Raw genomic sequence first — 13,527 nt, 5'->3', positions numbered from 1 at the left:
TTAAATCTTTACAGTAACAATATTACTGGAGACAATAATTCTTCTTCCTCTAAACATTTTCACAATGACTTGCCTGATTTCTTTGGTTCGGACTCCATAAATAATGGGATTTACACTTGCTGGGACAACTAAATACATAACACTTAACAGAGTGTGAACATCTGTAGGAATTGTATTGCTGACCCTGTATGTTACAAATGATACACTGCCTGACAGGTAGAAGAAAAACATAACTATCAGGTGGGTGCTGCAGGTATGAAAAGCTTTCTGACGTACTTTTACAGATGCAGTTTTGATGACCACAGTTATGATCCTAATGTGAGAAAAAAGTTTACAACTAATATCAAACCCGACAATAGTGTAAGCCATTAACAACCCTGTTACGTTATTTATAGTGGTACTACCACAAGCCAAGGAAACAAGTGCCATATGCTCACAGTAACACTGATTGATTATATTTGATCCACAGAAAGAGAGAGGATGAGCAAGAATAATCAGGGCAGACATTCATGCCCCACCTCTTATCACTGAGAAAAGAGCAATTTTTAAAAAGACAGATGTGTTCATGATTTCAACATAGCGCAGTGGGTTACAAATAGTGACATATCGATCCAAAGCCATTGTTAAGAGGATAGTTGATTCAAATGAAGAGATGTAGTGAACAAAAAACATCTGAGTTAGGCAGCCGGCCAAAGAAATCCCGTTCCAGTCAAATAACAGGCTAAGCAGCAGGTTGGGAATAATAGCTGTTGGTACAATAATATCTATAACTGCCATGTAGGAAATTAATAAATACATAGGAGTGTGGAGACTCTCAGCTGTTTTGATCACATAGATGATAACTGTATTTCCTATCAAAACAACCACATATATAAGGAAAAAGGGAAAGCAAAGTAAACGTCTGTCCTCGTGGAGTTCTGGAAATCCAATCAGTATAGACGTGGTGTGGGAAAGATTACTACGTTCTACAGATTCCTCTCGCATGGCTGGTGACTGCTTACTGTTCAGTTTTACCTTGAAAGGGAAAATTGAAAAAGTAATTCCTATGTGTAAAAGCAAACATGATCTGGTTATTATTGGCAAACCAAACTGACTTTTCAGAACAGACAGATACAGTAAGTGTACTTCAAGAGAGTAAAAATATATAGTGCATTGACAGACTGTATCTACACAATTTTATATGCAGTGCATTTTAACTAAGTTTAAACAAACAAACAAAAAAAAAACACTGAACAATATTTTACACACAAGTTAAATCATTTAAGGCTGCTTTTCCTGATACTGATTAGCACTAAACTTGGATTATTATCAGACAGTCCAAGTTTAGTGGTAATTAGGGTCTGTGAAATCAGCAGTGAATCTATTAAATATACATATGCATATATAATCCACATATACAATTCAGTCAACACATACTGTAGGGCATCATTTTAGTCAAATAGCTCTCCATAAAGTTAACCATGTTGTCTGAAGAATTCTGTGCAGCAAAGCACTACTCAACCAAATCACTTACACAGCAAACAAGAAAACACTAACTTCCCAGGGCCATTGGTTCACCTGCACAACAATGTATGAACACTGGCTATATCTGAGCTCCTCAAAATTCACAAGATAATTAAAGAAAAGGGCTTTTACCAGTTCTACATAATCAACTACACTCTATGGTACTTACAAAAATATTATCCAGAAAGGCACACTCTTAAAAAACCCTAAGGGTGGCTATATTTACAGCACTTTTGGAAATTCTCTATAGAATTGCTATCAGTCTTCTATTCGCTACTTTTCTACTCCTGCTTTATTACAGTGATCTGAGTAGCGTAGTTAACCCTTTAATGGTAACTCCCTGCAATAGACTGGTATTTCAAAATATGGTCTCCTCTACTTGGTAGAAAGTAAAATGGAAATAAGCAAAGTATGTGGGAATGAACTCAGCAAGAAATGATGCAAAGCACTATAGACAGAGAGAGAACATCATTTAATGGCTTAGTAGTAGAAACTCCATGTGTGGGAAGTGATGTTTTTAAATAATGTATGCATACAATCTATGATTACATACATTATCCTATCATGATAACAAAAAACAATCACATGACAAAATCTATAAAAATACATGTCTGTTTGTTTTTTATCAGTTGAAAATGTTGAAGTGTGGACTACAAAGGGTTGAAATGTTTTCTACCAGCTGGAATAACGCAGGGTACAAACAAAGTGTGATGTACAGTGTGTACAGGTTAGCAGCAGTCCTAATGGGCTAGTTATCTAATTGACCACCTGGGTGACTATTGTCTACATGCAGTTACATAATTGGAAGTGGCAATTTCTTGTGCTAAAATACGATGCCATGTAATCGACAATTGATCCTTTACTGTGAACAACAAGTGAAAAAAATACATTGAAGAAAGTGTGGCCAGAATCATGTCTTTATGATGCAATTAAATCTGTTTATGAATGACTTTTTCAACAGCACACACGTATTAACTACATTGTGTAACAAATTATTATGATTTTTTTGTTCCTGGGTAGTAAGTGTTATTTCCTAATTGCTTATGCCTCAAAAGTATAGAAAATGGCTATTATTCCCCACAAACTTTGCTTTTGTGACCAGGACAGGTAAATTTCAAAATATCACTATTTCCAATGAGAAAACGGACGATTTTGTGTCTTTTCGTTCACATAAAGTCAGAAAAAAACAACATATGAATCCAAATTAACATGTATTTATACTAAAGTAATACAAAAATGACTACAAAAGATTTCGAAGTGAGTAGTTTTTCGAGATTTATAGTTATACTGTAAATTAACCTATGTGGGTTGTGGATCCCTTTCCTAACACCACCAATGCAGCACTTTCCTAACACCACCAATGCAGCACTTGCAGCAGTATTTCTTCTATTCTAAACTAACTCTCTTCTCCTATACTTAAACCTCGGCTGGCAGCACATCTCAGGTGGAGCGCCTGGCCCCCAAAAAACAAAATCAACCTAAAATAAATCTAGTTGAAGTTTTGTTCCAAAAATGTGTACAAATCATGTGTGATTTTGGGGGAATTCAACGTCAGTTTATTTAGCCGCACAGGTTTATGTTTCAAGATTTCAACTCTTAGCTCTTTGGTACAAAAGTCAGGCTAAGTAGCTGAATCATAAAAATCACATCAAGGTGCCTGACTGGGTACCAGGTTTGCAATGCATGATTCAGTACCTTGTATTTGCTGCTGTTGTACATTTCCAATCCGATGTCTCTGATTCAGGTCTTTCCTCTGGCTCAACTGTTGTTTATTTTTTGTGCAAGGAGGAGGCTGGCGCACTATACTTCCATCTGCTGTTGTCGGCCCACTTTTAAACCATTTAGTGTACACTTTATTTTTTTATAGAATTTTCTGCTTTTTTGGGGACATTTCTAGCTATCTTTTTTGCCCTTTTTGCTTTGAACAACCCAACCTTTGTTTTGATGTCATATTCAATATACCGTACGTTATGTACTTATTACCACAACTGTGGAAAAGTTAGCTTACTTCCACCGAACGCTTTTATTTATTTTTTACCAGGCAAGTCTATTATGGAAAATTGGGGTGTGATGTAGGAGTTTACACAGAGAATTAAAGTTCGCTGATAGGCCTAGTGTTTATTTTTTTTCAGAAGTATTTGTGATTATATACCTTGTTAGCACAATAAAAGGGGGACTATAATCTTAATAAGGTTAATAAGATAACATTGATTTCAAATCATTGAACATTGAAATATATTCTTGTTAACCTAAAACCAACGCATGAATGTCTCTGAATTTCATTTCGTATAATTTGCTGCCACCCTGTGGACAATATGCAAGTAAGAGTAACAATATGTAATAAACAGTCCACCACTGCTTTCAGCTTCCTTGTGTTGCTTTCTTTAGTAGCACACCCAGATAAAGCAGCTTAGTCACTCACCCCAAGATAAATATGCAGTCTACTTGTTGGTTGACCAGAACCATTATTTTTCCAAAGCCTCAAACAGATTGTGCAGATTGTGAGGTTAGCTTTACCTTCCCCAGAACCATATGAATAACTATTGTGCTTCAGCTGGTGAGGTTATGGGTCAGATAATATCAATTTTATTCCTAGACAGGTATATTTACAACCAAGTCAATGCTCCTATTGATGGAGCATAGTCAAAGGTAAGGGTTTTGCTCATTAAAGTCTTCCAAAATGCCTCATATAGCTCCAATAACTGTTTGACATTGTAGATGTTGACGTCTGACTGAAAAGGAGTTTTAACAAACAGTGTTGCACAGGGGTTTGAAACAATACGACTTGTAGTCATGGAGACCGCAACGAAATTGAATAACCCCAGACAAAAGAAACTATTTCAGTGGACTTGCTTCACAGTCAAATGAGCAACCTATTCTAATGTGCCCAAAAGGAGTAATTAGCATTGAAAAACATGATGTTCTCTGTTGAATTTGTTTGACATGGGCCTACAGCTGATTTTATATATATATATATATATATATATATATATATATATATATATATATATATATATATATATATATATAGTATAGTAACACGACAGGGAGGGGGTTAATATCATCTCTGCCAAAAACATGTGCGAATGCACATTTGTGTGTTTAAGTGGTTTAATTTTGTTTCTGTTAATTGTTTAACTATTAGTTATCCCCTGCACCTGTTTATGGTAAATTAAAGCCAGGTGCAGGGTATTTAGACCAAGCAGCCAGTGAGCTCAGGGCTGCTGTGGTGTAACGGAGGCCGATTGAAGGTGTGCTAAATCGTAGTTAAAAAAAAGGTACTGTGTGAAAGCCTTTTTGTGTGTTTTGTTTGGTTAGAGTTTGTGTTACAGGTAAACAGCTTAGCTGTCCTGTTTTAGTTAGGTTGCTGCGTTTGTGTAGTTAGTGCTCGTAAGAGCTAGCTGTTCATTTTGAGTTTGGTTTTTGTGTGATATTAAAAATAGTGTGTCAGCGCTTTAAAACCTCAAGCCTGTGCGTCTGGGTCTACGTTCTAAGGGGCAAATGAATGACCGCAAGTGCCGGGCGATTTACTATATATATATATATATATATATATATATATATATATATATATTATATATATATATATAATATATATTATATAAACTTTTTATTAAGTCATAAAAACTTTAGTGTTGATTCAGTACATAGAAACTGGTTGGAAATGCTAGTTTAGTTTACAATACAATGTAATTCAATTAAATAAACACTTACTAATCACTCAACATCTGAAAATTCCTTTTAATTATTTTTTTTAACTGTTATTATTGAAAAAACTGCCGCTCCAGTTTAACAGTATAGAGTCCTGTGCTTTTCCACAGTGAATTAATAAGACACTTACTGAAAGCAGTACATCAGCTTCCCAACAAAGTTCATAATTAGAGACATTCATTATGGCTGAATAGGGGTAGAAAAAACATTCAGATAAAGCCAAGGTGAACAGAGGGTCTCATTAATGTTAGCTTATTGGATTTTTTCCCAACACAGCTGCTCCCCATCTCCACAAGCGAGACCGGTTAAGTGATCGAAGCAGGTGAGTGACATAATGCACCTCAAGGCGCAGATGGCCCAGGTCCAGGAGCTCCTGGCAAAGCAGCAGGCACCTGTGGCCCTGGTGGCAGCCCCAGCCCCACTAGCACCCGCCCCACTACCAGCCCATGTCTCCCCCAGGGGGAGATCGGGGTGAATGGGAAGCGTCATCACAGATGACAGAGGACGCACTATCAATAGCGGCCTCCTGGTGCGAGGTCCCCTTCCCCACCGAGATGGAGGAAGGAGAGGAGCCTGCACTCTCTGCTGAGACAAAGCCCAGCACCGAAGTTGCCTCGGAAGCTAGTCTGTGCCTGCATTTGAGCGCTACGTAAGGAGCCCATCAGCAACCGTTCCCAGCTTGCTCTGATTTCATGGATGATGTACGCACCTCTTGGGATCATCCGTCTCGGTGCAAAGCGTGCTGAAGCAAACGTCTCAGCTTGCTTCTTTAGAGGGCAGAGAGAAGATCAGCTTGGCAGGGTTTTCCCCGGTCGACTCCACCACTGCAGCCTTAGTCAAGGCCCCACTGGTGGGGGGTTTGCCCAAGGACCCTGTGTGCCCAAACCAGCAGTGCAGGGTTATGGGGATACACTTGAGGAGGGCATATGCAGCGGAGGCACAAGTAAGCCGCTTGGCTAACACAGCGGGCATACTAACAGCCTACACGGAAGGCATCGTCAGGGAAGCACCGATCCCAGATCCGGTGCCTTCCAAGTTGCGTCTCATCTCTGGCACGCTGCTCCAGATCTCTGGCCTTCAAGAGTAAGCCCTAGGCCGGAGCCTGGCCAACCTGGTGGGAGCTCACATACAGCTATGGCTGTCACAACTGAGGGTCCCAGACGCAGACAAGGAGGCGCTACTAGATGCACCAATATCTCCGGGGCATACCTTTGGACCAGCTGTGGAGGAGATCTTGCAGCTCTCCCACTGTGAATGCGAGGCGTCTCTGCAAGTGGCTGCACTACTCCCCATGCACGCACCGTTACCAGGACGGTTATGGTTCCTGCGGCTCCGCTGTGTGATCTGCGTGGCCACCGTGGTAGCAGGGGAAACGTAGGGCGTGGGGTGCCCACGCAACAGTGTTTTAGGTGTCAGTTCCAGGGCCTCTGTGTTACAGTATGTAGTGTCCACTAGATGGCACCATTGTACTTCTTTTCTGATTTCTTACTGACAATGTAACTGTAATCAGGACTAAATATCCAGATGCAAAATATATATATTAAACTTTTTAAAGTTTGCACTGTACATTTCAGTTTTTGGGATTGGTGTATGAGCACAAAGTTGTCATGCTATATTAGTGCAATACATTTAATTAACTTTATTAATTGCAAATGAGTGTGTAATACATTAAATTGTCCAAACATGTACTACTTAGCAGATTGAAGTGTGACCTCTCCTAGGCAAAAAAAAAAAAAAAAAAAAATAGGAATAGTGCTTTTTGAAGTTTCCATTTTATCGCTGAAATAAAGCATGTGTAATTGTATTACTCTAGCAAGCTACTCATAACAATATAACTTCTCTTGCCTGCAACTATCGTGTGCTAATTGTTGAGAAGTGGCATTAGTTGTTGTCAAGTACTCGAAAACTGATTGTTTTTTAAACTAAACAGTCTAATGCGAGGTGTCTCTGCAATTGGCTGCACTACTCCAGTGCAGGACAGGTCGAGCCGTTGGCAACCTCCCCATGCACGCACCGTTACCAGGACGGTTATGGTTCCCGCGGCTCCGCTGTGTGATCTGCGTGGCCACCGTGGTAGCAGGGGAAACGTAGGGCGTGGGGTGCCCATGCAACAGTGTTTTAGGCGTCGGTTGCCCTAGGCAGCATGAAGGTGCCCCGCCCAAGCCTCAGCAGCCCCAGCAGCCCCAGCAGGGCCCCTGAGAGCTTGCAGCCTCAGAATCCATTTTCCCACACTGGGTGCTTGCACCTCAGACACCTGGGTGCTCGACACCATGCACAACGGTTACATGCTACAGTTTTTAAAGTGTGTGGACGCTCTCCTGGCCCCCTTGCAGTTGCTACCTTGACGACTGGTTGATTTGTTCACATTCCCGAGAGGGAGCAGTGGCCCACACAGCGATTGTAACAGAGCATCTGGCGAGGCTGGGCCTGACTATCAGCGATGCAAAGGTACAGTGCACGACATACTTGGGGCTCCAGCTGGACTCCAGTACGATGCACGCATACGTGTCGGATGACAGGGTAGCAGCTATTCACCCGGTTTCGACAGGGATCGGAGGTCACTTTGGTGTGGTGTCAGAAATTGTTGGGTCTGATGGCCGCAGCCATATCAGCCATCGAGCTGGGTTTACTTCGCATGTGCCCGCCTCAAGCGTGGCCCAATGCGTTCCACTTGCATCCAAAGCACGACAGACACCGACAAGCTCATGTTCGACAGCCCTGCGCTGGTGGAGCTGCGCCTCTCACCTGAGCAAAGGCGTGCGGTGATGGAATCGTGTTTTTTGTAGAAACGTTTTCATACTAACTTTTGTACTTGATAACATTCATTAAAAATTTTAATTGATGCCTACAAAATGCTTTTTTGTGACTAATTAGCTATTAATATTTAAAATATTGAGTACTTTGATATATGTTTCAATATTAACTAAACCAAATTATTAATCATACTGATAAATCTGGTTACATACCGGTAACTGATTTATTTAAATATACAGTAGTGCTATTTTATTGATTACTGGCTCGTCCACAGTCATCTTAAAATAACACTAGAATATGTTTTGTTGAATAATAATAATAATAATAATAATATAATAATAATAATAATAATAATAATAATAATAATAATAATAATAATAATAATAATAAATCCATTGTTTGACTGATTCAAATTTCTCTGCAGATGGATTTATTTTCATAAGTTTTCTTTTGGTTAAGTGGCTCAGCGCTGTACGTCACAAATCTTTTTTTTTTTCAAGCCAACCAAATGGGATTTTGCAAGTTGTATTTTGTTGTACAGAGTACTGACAAAAAAAGTAACTTCTGCAAGGCTCTCGATTCCCTCTGTATTGTGCGCATTCATCTTTTTTCTGCATGACAGTTCAGTGTGAGAGGTAACGGCTGGACGTTTTAGTTACACAGTGTTCAGAAATTAGGATTTAAGAGTTATGTTTTTGTGCACTTTGTACAGGTTTTTTTTGATAAAAACTTTTGTTTAGTTTAGCAATTTATTTTATTTACTAAAATTAAAGTGTTTCAACAATTATTTTCACTCAGTGCATATTCTATCTTTCACAATATTTATTCAAATGAATAAAGGCCAGTTTACATTAGGTTTATTTATAATGTTACAGGTTTAAACATATAAATTGTTTTTAATTTGACATTTTCCCAAGCAGTGTTAATAGTGGGCCACAACGCCTAATGCAGCTGGGAGCCTCTGTGTTACAGTATGTAGTGTCCACTAGATGGCACCATTGTACTTCTTTTCTGATTTCTTACTGACAATGTAACTGTATTCAGGACTAAATATCCAGATGCAAAATATATATTAAACTTTGATGTATGAGCACAAAGTTGTCATGTTATATTAGTGCAATACATTTAATTAACTTTGTTAATTGCAAATGAGTGTGTAATACATTAAATTGTCCAAACATGTACTACTTAGCAGATTGAAGTGTGACCTCTCTAGGCAAAAAAAAAAAAAAAAAAGGAATAGTGCTTTTTGAAGTTTCCATTTTATCGCAGAAATAAAGCATGTGTAATTGTATTAATCTAGCAAGCTACTCATAACAATATAACTTCTCTTGCCTGCAACTATCGTGTGCTAATTGTTGAGAAGTGGCATTAGTTGTTGTCAGGTACTCGAAAACGGATTGTTTTTTAAACTAAGCAGTCTAAATTTCCCTTGTACATTGTAAATAGATTAATAAATGCATACATGCTTTAACTATATGAACGGAATTTAAATATTTTATTTAATATCATGTGGTAATCAAAGAAACTACTCAAAAGTCTAGCGGAAGCTATAATTGTAGTAGAGTACTTCATGTTAGAATTTCCATTTTTGTATTTTTTGTTAAGTATATGGAAAAATACGAAGCAGTGTGTAATTCAATATGTTAATGTAACATTATTCAGCAAATTTCATTCAAATTCATTAAGCAAAATGTGTTAATTCTATAGGGCAGGAGTTCAACCGGGGGTCATAGTTATGCAGCAAGATTCAAGTATAGAGACTCAGAGCCAACTCATGTGAGAAGGAGGGCCAAATTAATCACAAATAGGTTGTATGATGAACACTTTGTTAATTGGGGGCCATAAATGTATTTCATGGAATTTCCAGTTTAAGCCCTGCCCTCTCCTGGTGATGTCATCCAAGTATATGTATGCGTTTGTGTATGATGGCTCCCTAACAGCTTGCACGAATCACATGGGTTAGTAAATTTGCTTCAAAAACTGACCAGCTGCATTCAAACAATCGGTAATCTGCTGATTCCAATATTTTTGCATATAAGCAAATGTCCATAGTGATGTACAGGTGCCATTTACTTGCTTAGAGATTCACGGTTTGTTTATGAACTATGTTTATTAAGGTGGCCCACACAATAAAAACCAAATGCAGAGAGGCCAGGTGATAGAGGAGGACACTAGTAGTAATATTACAATAGTTTATGTCAAAATTTGATTGATGAGGACCCTTGACCTTTTGTGCCCCCTTAGATTGCTCAGATATTATTTATTTGAATATTTAGTTTTCTTTTTACAAAAAAATGGTGTTGGTGTACTATAATTATATAGTGCAGCATGCATTATAGTACGTTTGGGAAATGTTTCTTAACATTAACTTAAGTCGAGTTGTCGTTTGGTGCGCATCCTAATCATCTCCCATAGTATCTTTCACTAGTATAATTAAGCCAGTAATGGTAAATGTAAGACATAATTAGAAAGTAGTTCCCAGGGCATTTTGAAAACCAGAACAGGACACAAGGGTAGCCCCTAATGAGGAGGCTATAAAGCTAGCTTCACTGTTCATCTGCTTCCATAGCAGCTTCTACCAGGGAGCGTCAGGTAAGGATTCAACTTGTACATTAGATTTATTATTCAGAGAAACAGCAAAATGATCTAACAGTGGATTTGGAAGTGTATATGTATATTTTAAATTGTGTGATAATGGCTATAGGACATTTACAGTACATTAGTATGTGTGTATGCACTGATGTACCAATTTTGTTTTTATTTTTCCAGAAGCCTTGGTCTGGGTACAGGAAATGCAATGGACAACTCCTCGTTTGATACAACTTTTATATTTACTGCATATGGTAAACTGGACAGCTTCAGGCCCTTGTATTTTGTTGTCATTCTCTTGGTATACCTTATTACAATTTTTGTTAACGTTTTTCTTATGATAGTAATATATAAGGAAACAAGTCTCCACAAACCTATGTATATATTTGTATTGCATTTAGCTCTAAATGGAGTTTATGGGAGCTCAGCTTTCTATCCTAAGGTAATGGCTAATCTTCTATCAGATGTTCAAGAGAGTTCCCATTTTGGTTGTTTAGTGCAAGCCTTTTGTATAAGCTCCTATGCAGCTTGTGCATATGCAGTCCTTGCTGTAATGGCTTATGATAGGTATATATCAATTTGCAACCCATTGCGGTACTACAGTATCCTAACTCCTTCTAAAGTAAACACACTCTTGAGCGTTGCATACCTCCTTCCTATTTTGCTTCTGTCTATACATATTTTGTTAATAGCAAGACTGCCGTTGTGTGGATTCTCAATACATAAACTACTTTGTGACAACTGGACTGTAGCCAGACTCTCTTGTGTAGATACTAAAGTTATTAATATTTTTGGTCTGTTTCTCACTACAGCTTTAGTTATTTTCCCATTCCTTCTCGTTGTATACTCATACATCAGAATACTATCTGTGAGCCTGAATGCTTCAAAGGAAGCACAAGGTAAGGCTCTGAGCACATGCACTCCTCATTTAATCACATTTATCAATTTTTCTATTGCTTCTCTATTCTCAATAATGTACAATCGCTTTGGCAATAGCCTTCCAATAAGTCTGCATATAATGATGTTAATTCTTTTTGTTGTAATCCCTCCTCTTCTAAACCCAATCATTTATGGAATTAGAACGAGAGAAATCAGGCAATGTATAATAAAAATACTCAGACAAAGGCAAAGCAATGTTAAAACAGGGGTCTTAACTGCTGCTGATACACAGGTGGCCACAGTGGTTGTACCAAGGATTTAAATCAATTACATCATAGAATTATAATGAAAAACATTAAAATGATCGTCAGTGCACAGTGCCTTTTGTCTCTGCTATAAAACCCTTAGGAGACAATGCACATGCAGTCAGATATGCAGTGGTCCCTGTATACTCTGTAGCACAGTTACTACACACGTTGAAACTGCGCACGTTTATTCCTACAGGCAAAGTTTCACTATCTTTGTCTCTGATAAGTCATTGCATGCAAGACTTACATTCTTATGTCTGATGATTTGTAACAGCATCATTGTGCACTATCCATGGAACTCTGCCCTTAGGTTTTGCATTCAGCTTGTTATACATTAAAGCAAGTGTGTGGGTGTGTGGTGTAAACCAGTTTGTGCAAATAAAATAATCCATATATGCATTATTTATGAATAATAGAGCCAATGTCCTGAATATGTTCATTATGAATTGAACCCATCAGTGAAAGAAGTGTTCTGGTTTCAGAATGTAAGTGTCATAACAGATGGCACAGAAGCATTGTGTATAAAGGTATCAAAGCCCTCAGAGCAGCATTATGTACTGTACTCAGACTGTAGCTTTCCAGAGTCTATTTCAGTTTGAAGAAAGAGGGACTGGAGTGCGTGCCCTGTTTCATTTCAAGGGTATTTCATGTACAAATAAACCTGTAAATTGATTTTCTGTGATTTGTGAACCCAGTTATGTTGTGTGTACACATTATGTTATACATTTTAAAACATTAAATCTATATTCACAGTTTTTTATTGTTTTTTTTTTTTGTTTTTTTTTTTATTTAATAAAACTTTCATACAAAGAAATGTTCCTTGAGTAGTGTGCCAGTACAGTGATGTCAATTGTGGAGCTAAAATAAAACAACACTTGCAGATGTATCATACAGCCTCAGTTCCCAGTGGTCTGTTCTGTTCCTGTACACATAAAATCTGCTAGATAAGACACAGCATGTTTATATGACCCACTGACTTAATGCCACCCCTGTACAATACAGGTACATGTGGCAGTCTGGGTCTGACAGTGTCATGAACCTATATGTTTCAATCCATGTCACCCTGCTGTGAGAGCACTGGCTAAAATGCAGTAGACTGTGAATAAGAGGAGCCCTCACATCCCTTTTTGATGTTGTTCAGTGTTTAACTTTTCTACTTCATCGCCATCATTGTGTTAACATGAACCATCTCCACTTCTTGTTACCTGCTATGCTCACCTTTGACCTTTACCTTCAGTTGTCATGATGCAACCATAACATGTATAATGTCTCTCAATATTGACTTTTTTTTACTTAAAAGAGTAAAACTGCCTTATCCCCACCATACATAATACAATTAGTGTCCACATACAGTATTAAAACAGAAGATATGTTCACATAAATGAATTATTTCCAACAAGTGTGTCCATGTTTAAGGCTGGCACTAATGTTGAATTATATTGGGAATGCTAAAAATATGACTATATAAAATGTACACTACTTTGTCCATCATTGATGATGTAATTATTTAATATATTGCTGGGTTTTTCTTTCTATTCGTTTATGATTTTGCCATTTGTATCTCTCATTTTACCTCCTCTTTGAATGTTCTCATTCTGGTAAAACAAATGATTTACAGCAAGACTAGGGCTGGGGATTGTGTTGCCCATTTTTCCTCCCTCAGGCCCCTTACTTACTAAATACCTTGGTATCTCTGAATAGATAATCATTTCCTCTTTAAAAATATGAAAAACATTTTCATCAACAATTCATCTCACAAGTATAATCTACAATCAATACT

At 38.0% G+C, this 13,527-nt stretch overlaps 2 protein-coding genes across 2 annotated transcripts; one reads left to right on the top strand and one right to left on the bottom strand.

The window, feature by feature from the left end:
* Positions 1-984, bottom strand: LOC121321239 (olfactory receptor 52L1-like). The gene is given in 1 exon segment (XM_041260138.1): positions 1-984. A coding segment is annotated over 1 exon segment (984 nt).
* A 4,676-nt stretch (positions 985-5,660) lies between these two features.
* Positions 5,661-11,761, top strand: LOC121321238 (olfactory receptor 52E4-like). Its single transcript, XM_041260137.1, has 3 exons — positions 5,661-5,863; positions 5,953-6,297; positions 10,741-11,761. The coding sequence occupies exons 1-3, from the start codon at positions 5,661-5,663 to the stop codon at positions 11,759-11,761; spliced, it is 1,569 nt and encodes a 522-aa protein (XP_041116071.1).
* The last annotated feature ends 1,766 nt before the right edge of the window (positions 11,762-13,527 follow it).

Source organism: Polyodon spathula, chromosome 9 (genome assembly GCF_017654505.1).
Source record: "Polyodon spathula isolate WHYD16114869_AA chromosome 9, ASM1765450v1, whole genome shotgun sequence".
NCBI lineage: Eukaryota > Metazoa > Chordata > Actinopteri > Acipenseriformes > Polyodontidae > Polyodon > Polyodon spathula.
Note: the sequence above shows the minus strand (reverse complement) of the source record. Positions and strands in the feature narration are given on the sequence as shown.

Excerpts from the sequence above, each read along its gene's own strand:
- LOC121321238 (XM_041260137.1), top strand. The coding sequence starts at position 5,661 with ATGTCTCCCCCAGGGGGAGATCGGGGTGAATGGGAAGCGTCATCACAG. Across the intron at positions 5,864-5,952 it reads TGCCTGCATTTGAGCGCTAC|CGTGCTGAAGCAAACGTCTC; the intron begins GTAAGGAGCCCA and ends CTCGGTGCAAAG. Across the intron at positions 6,298-10,740 it reads CAGATCTCTGGCCTTCAAGA|AAGCCTTGGTCTGGGTACAG; the intron begins GTAAGCCCTAGG and ends TTATTTTTCCAG.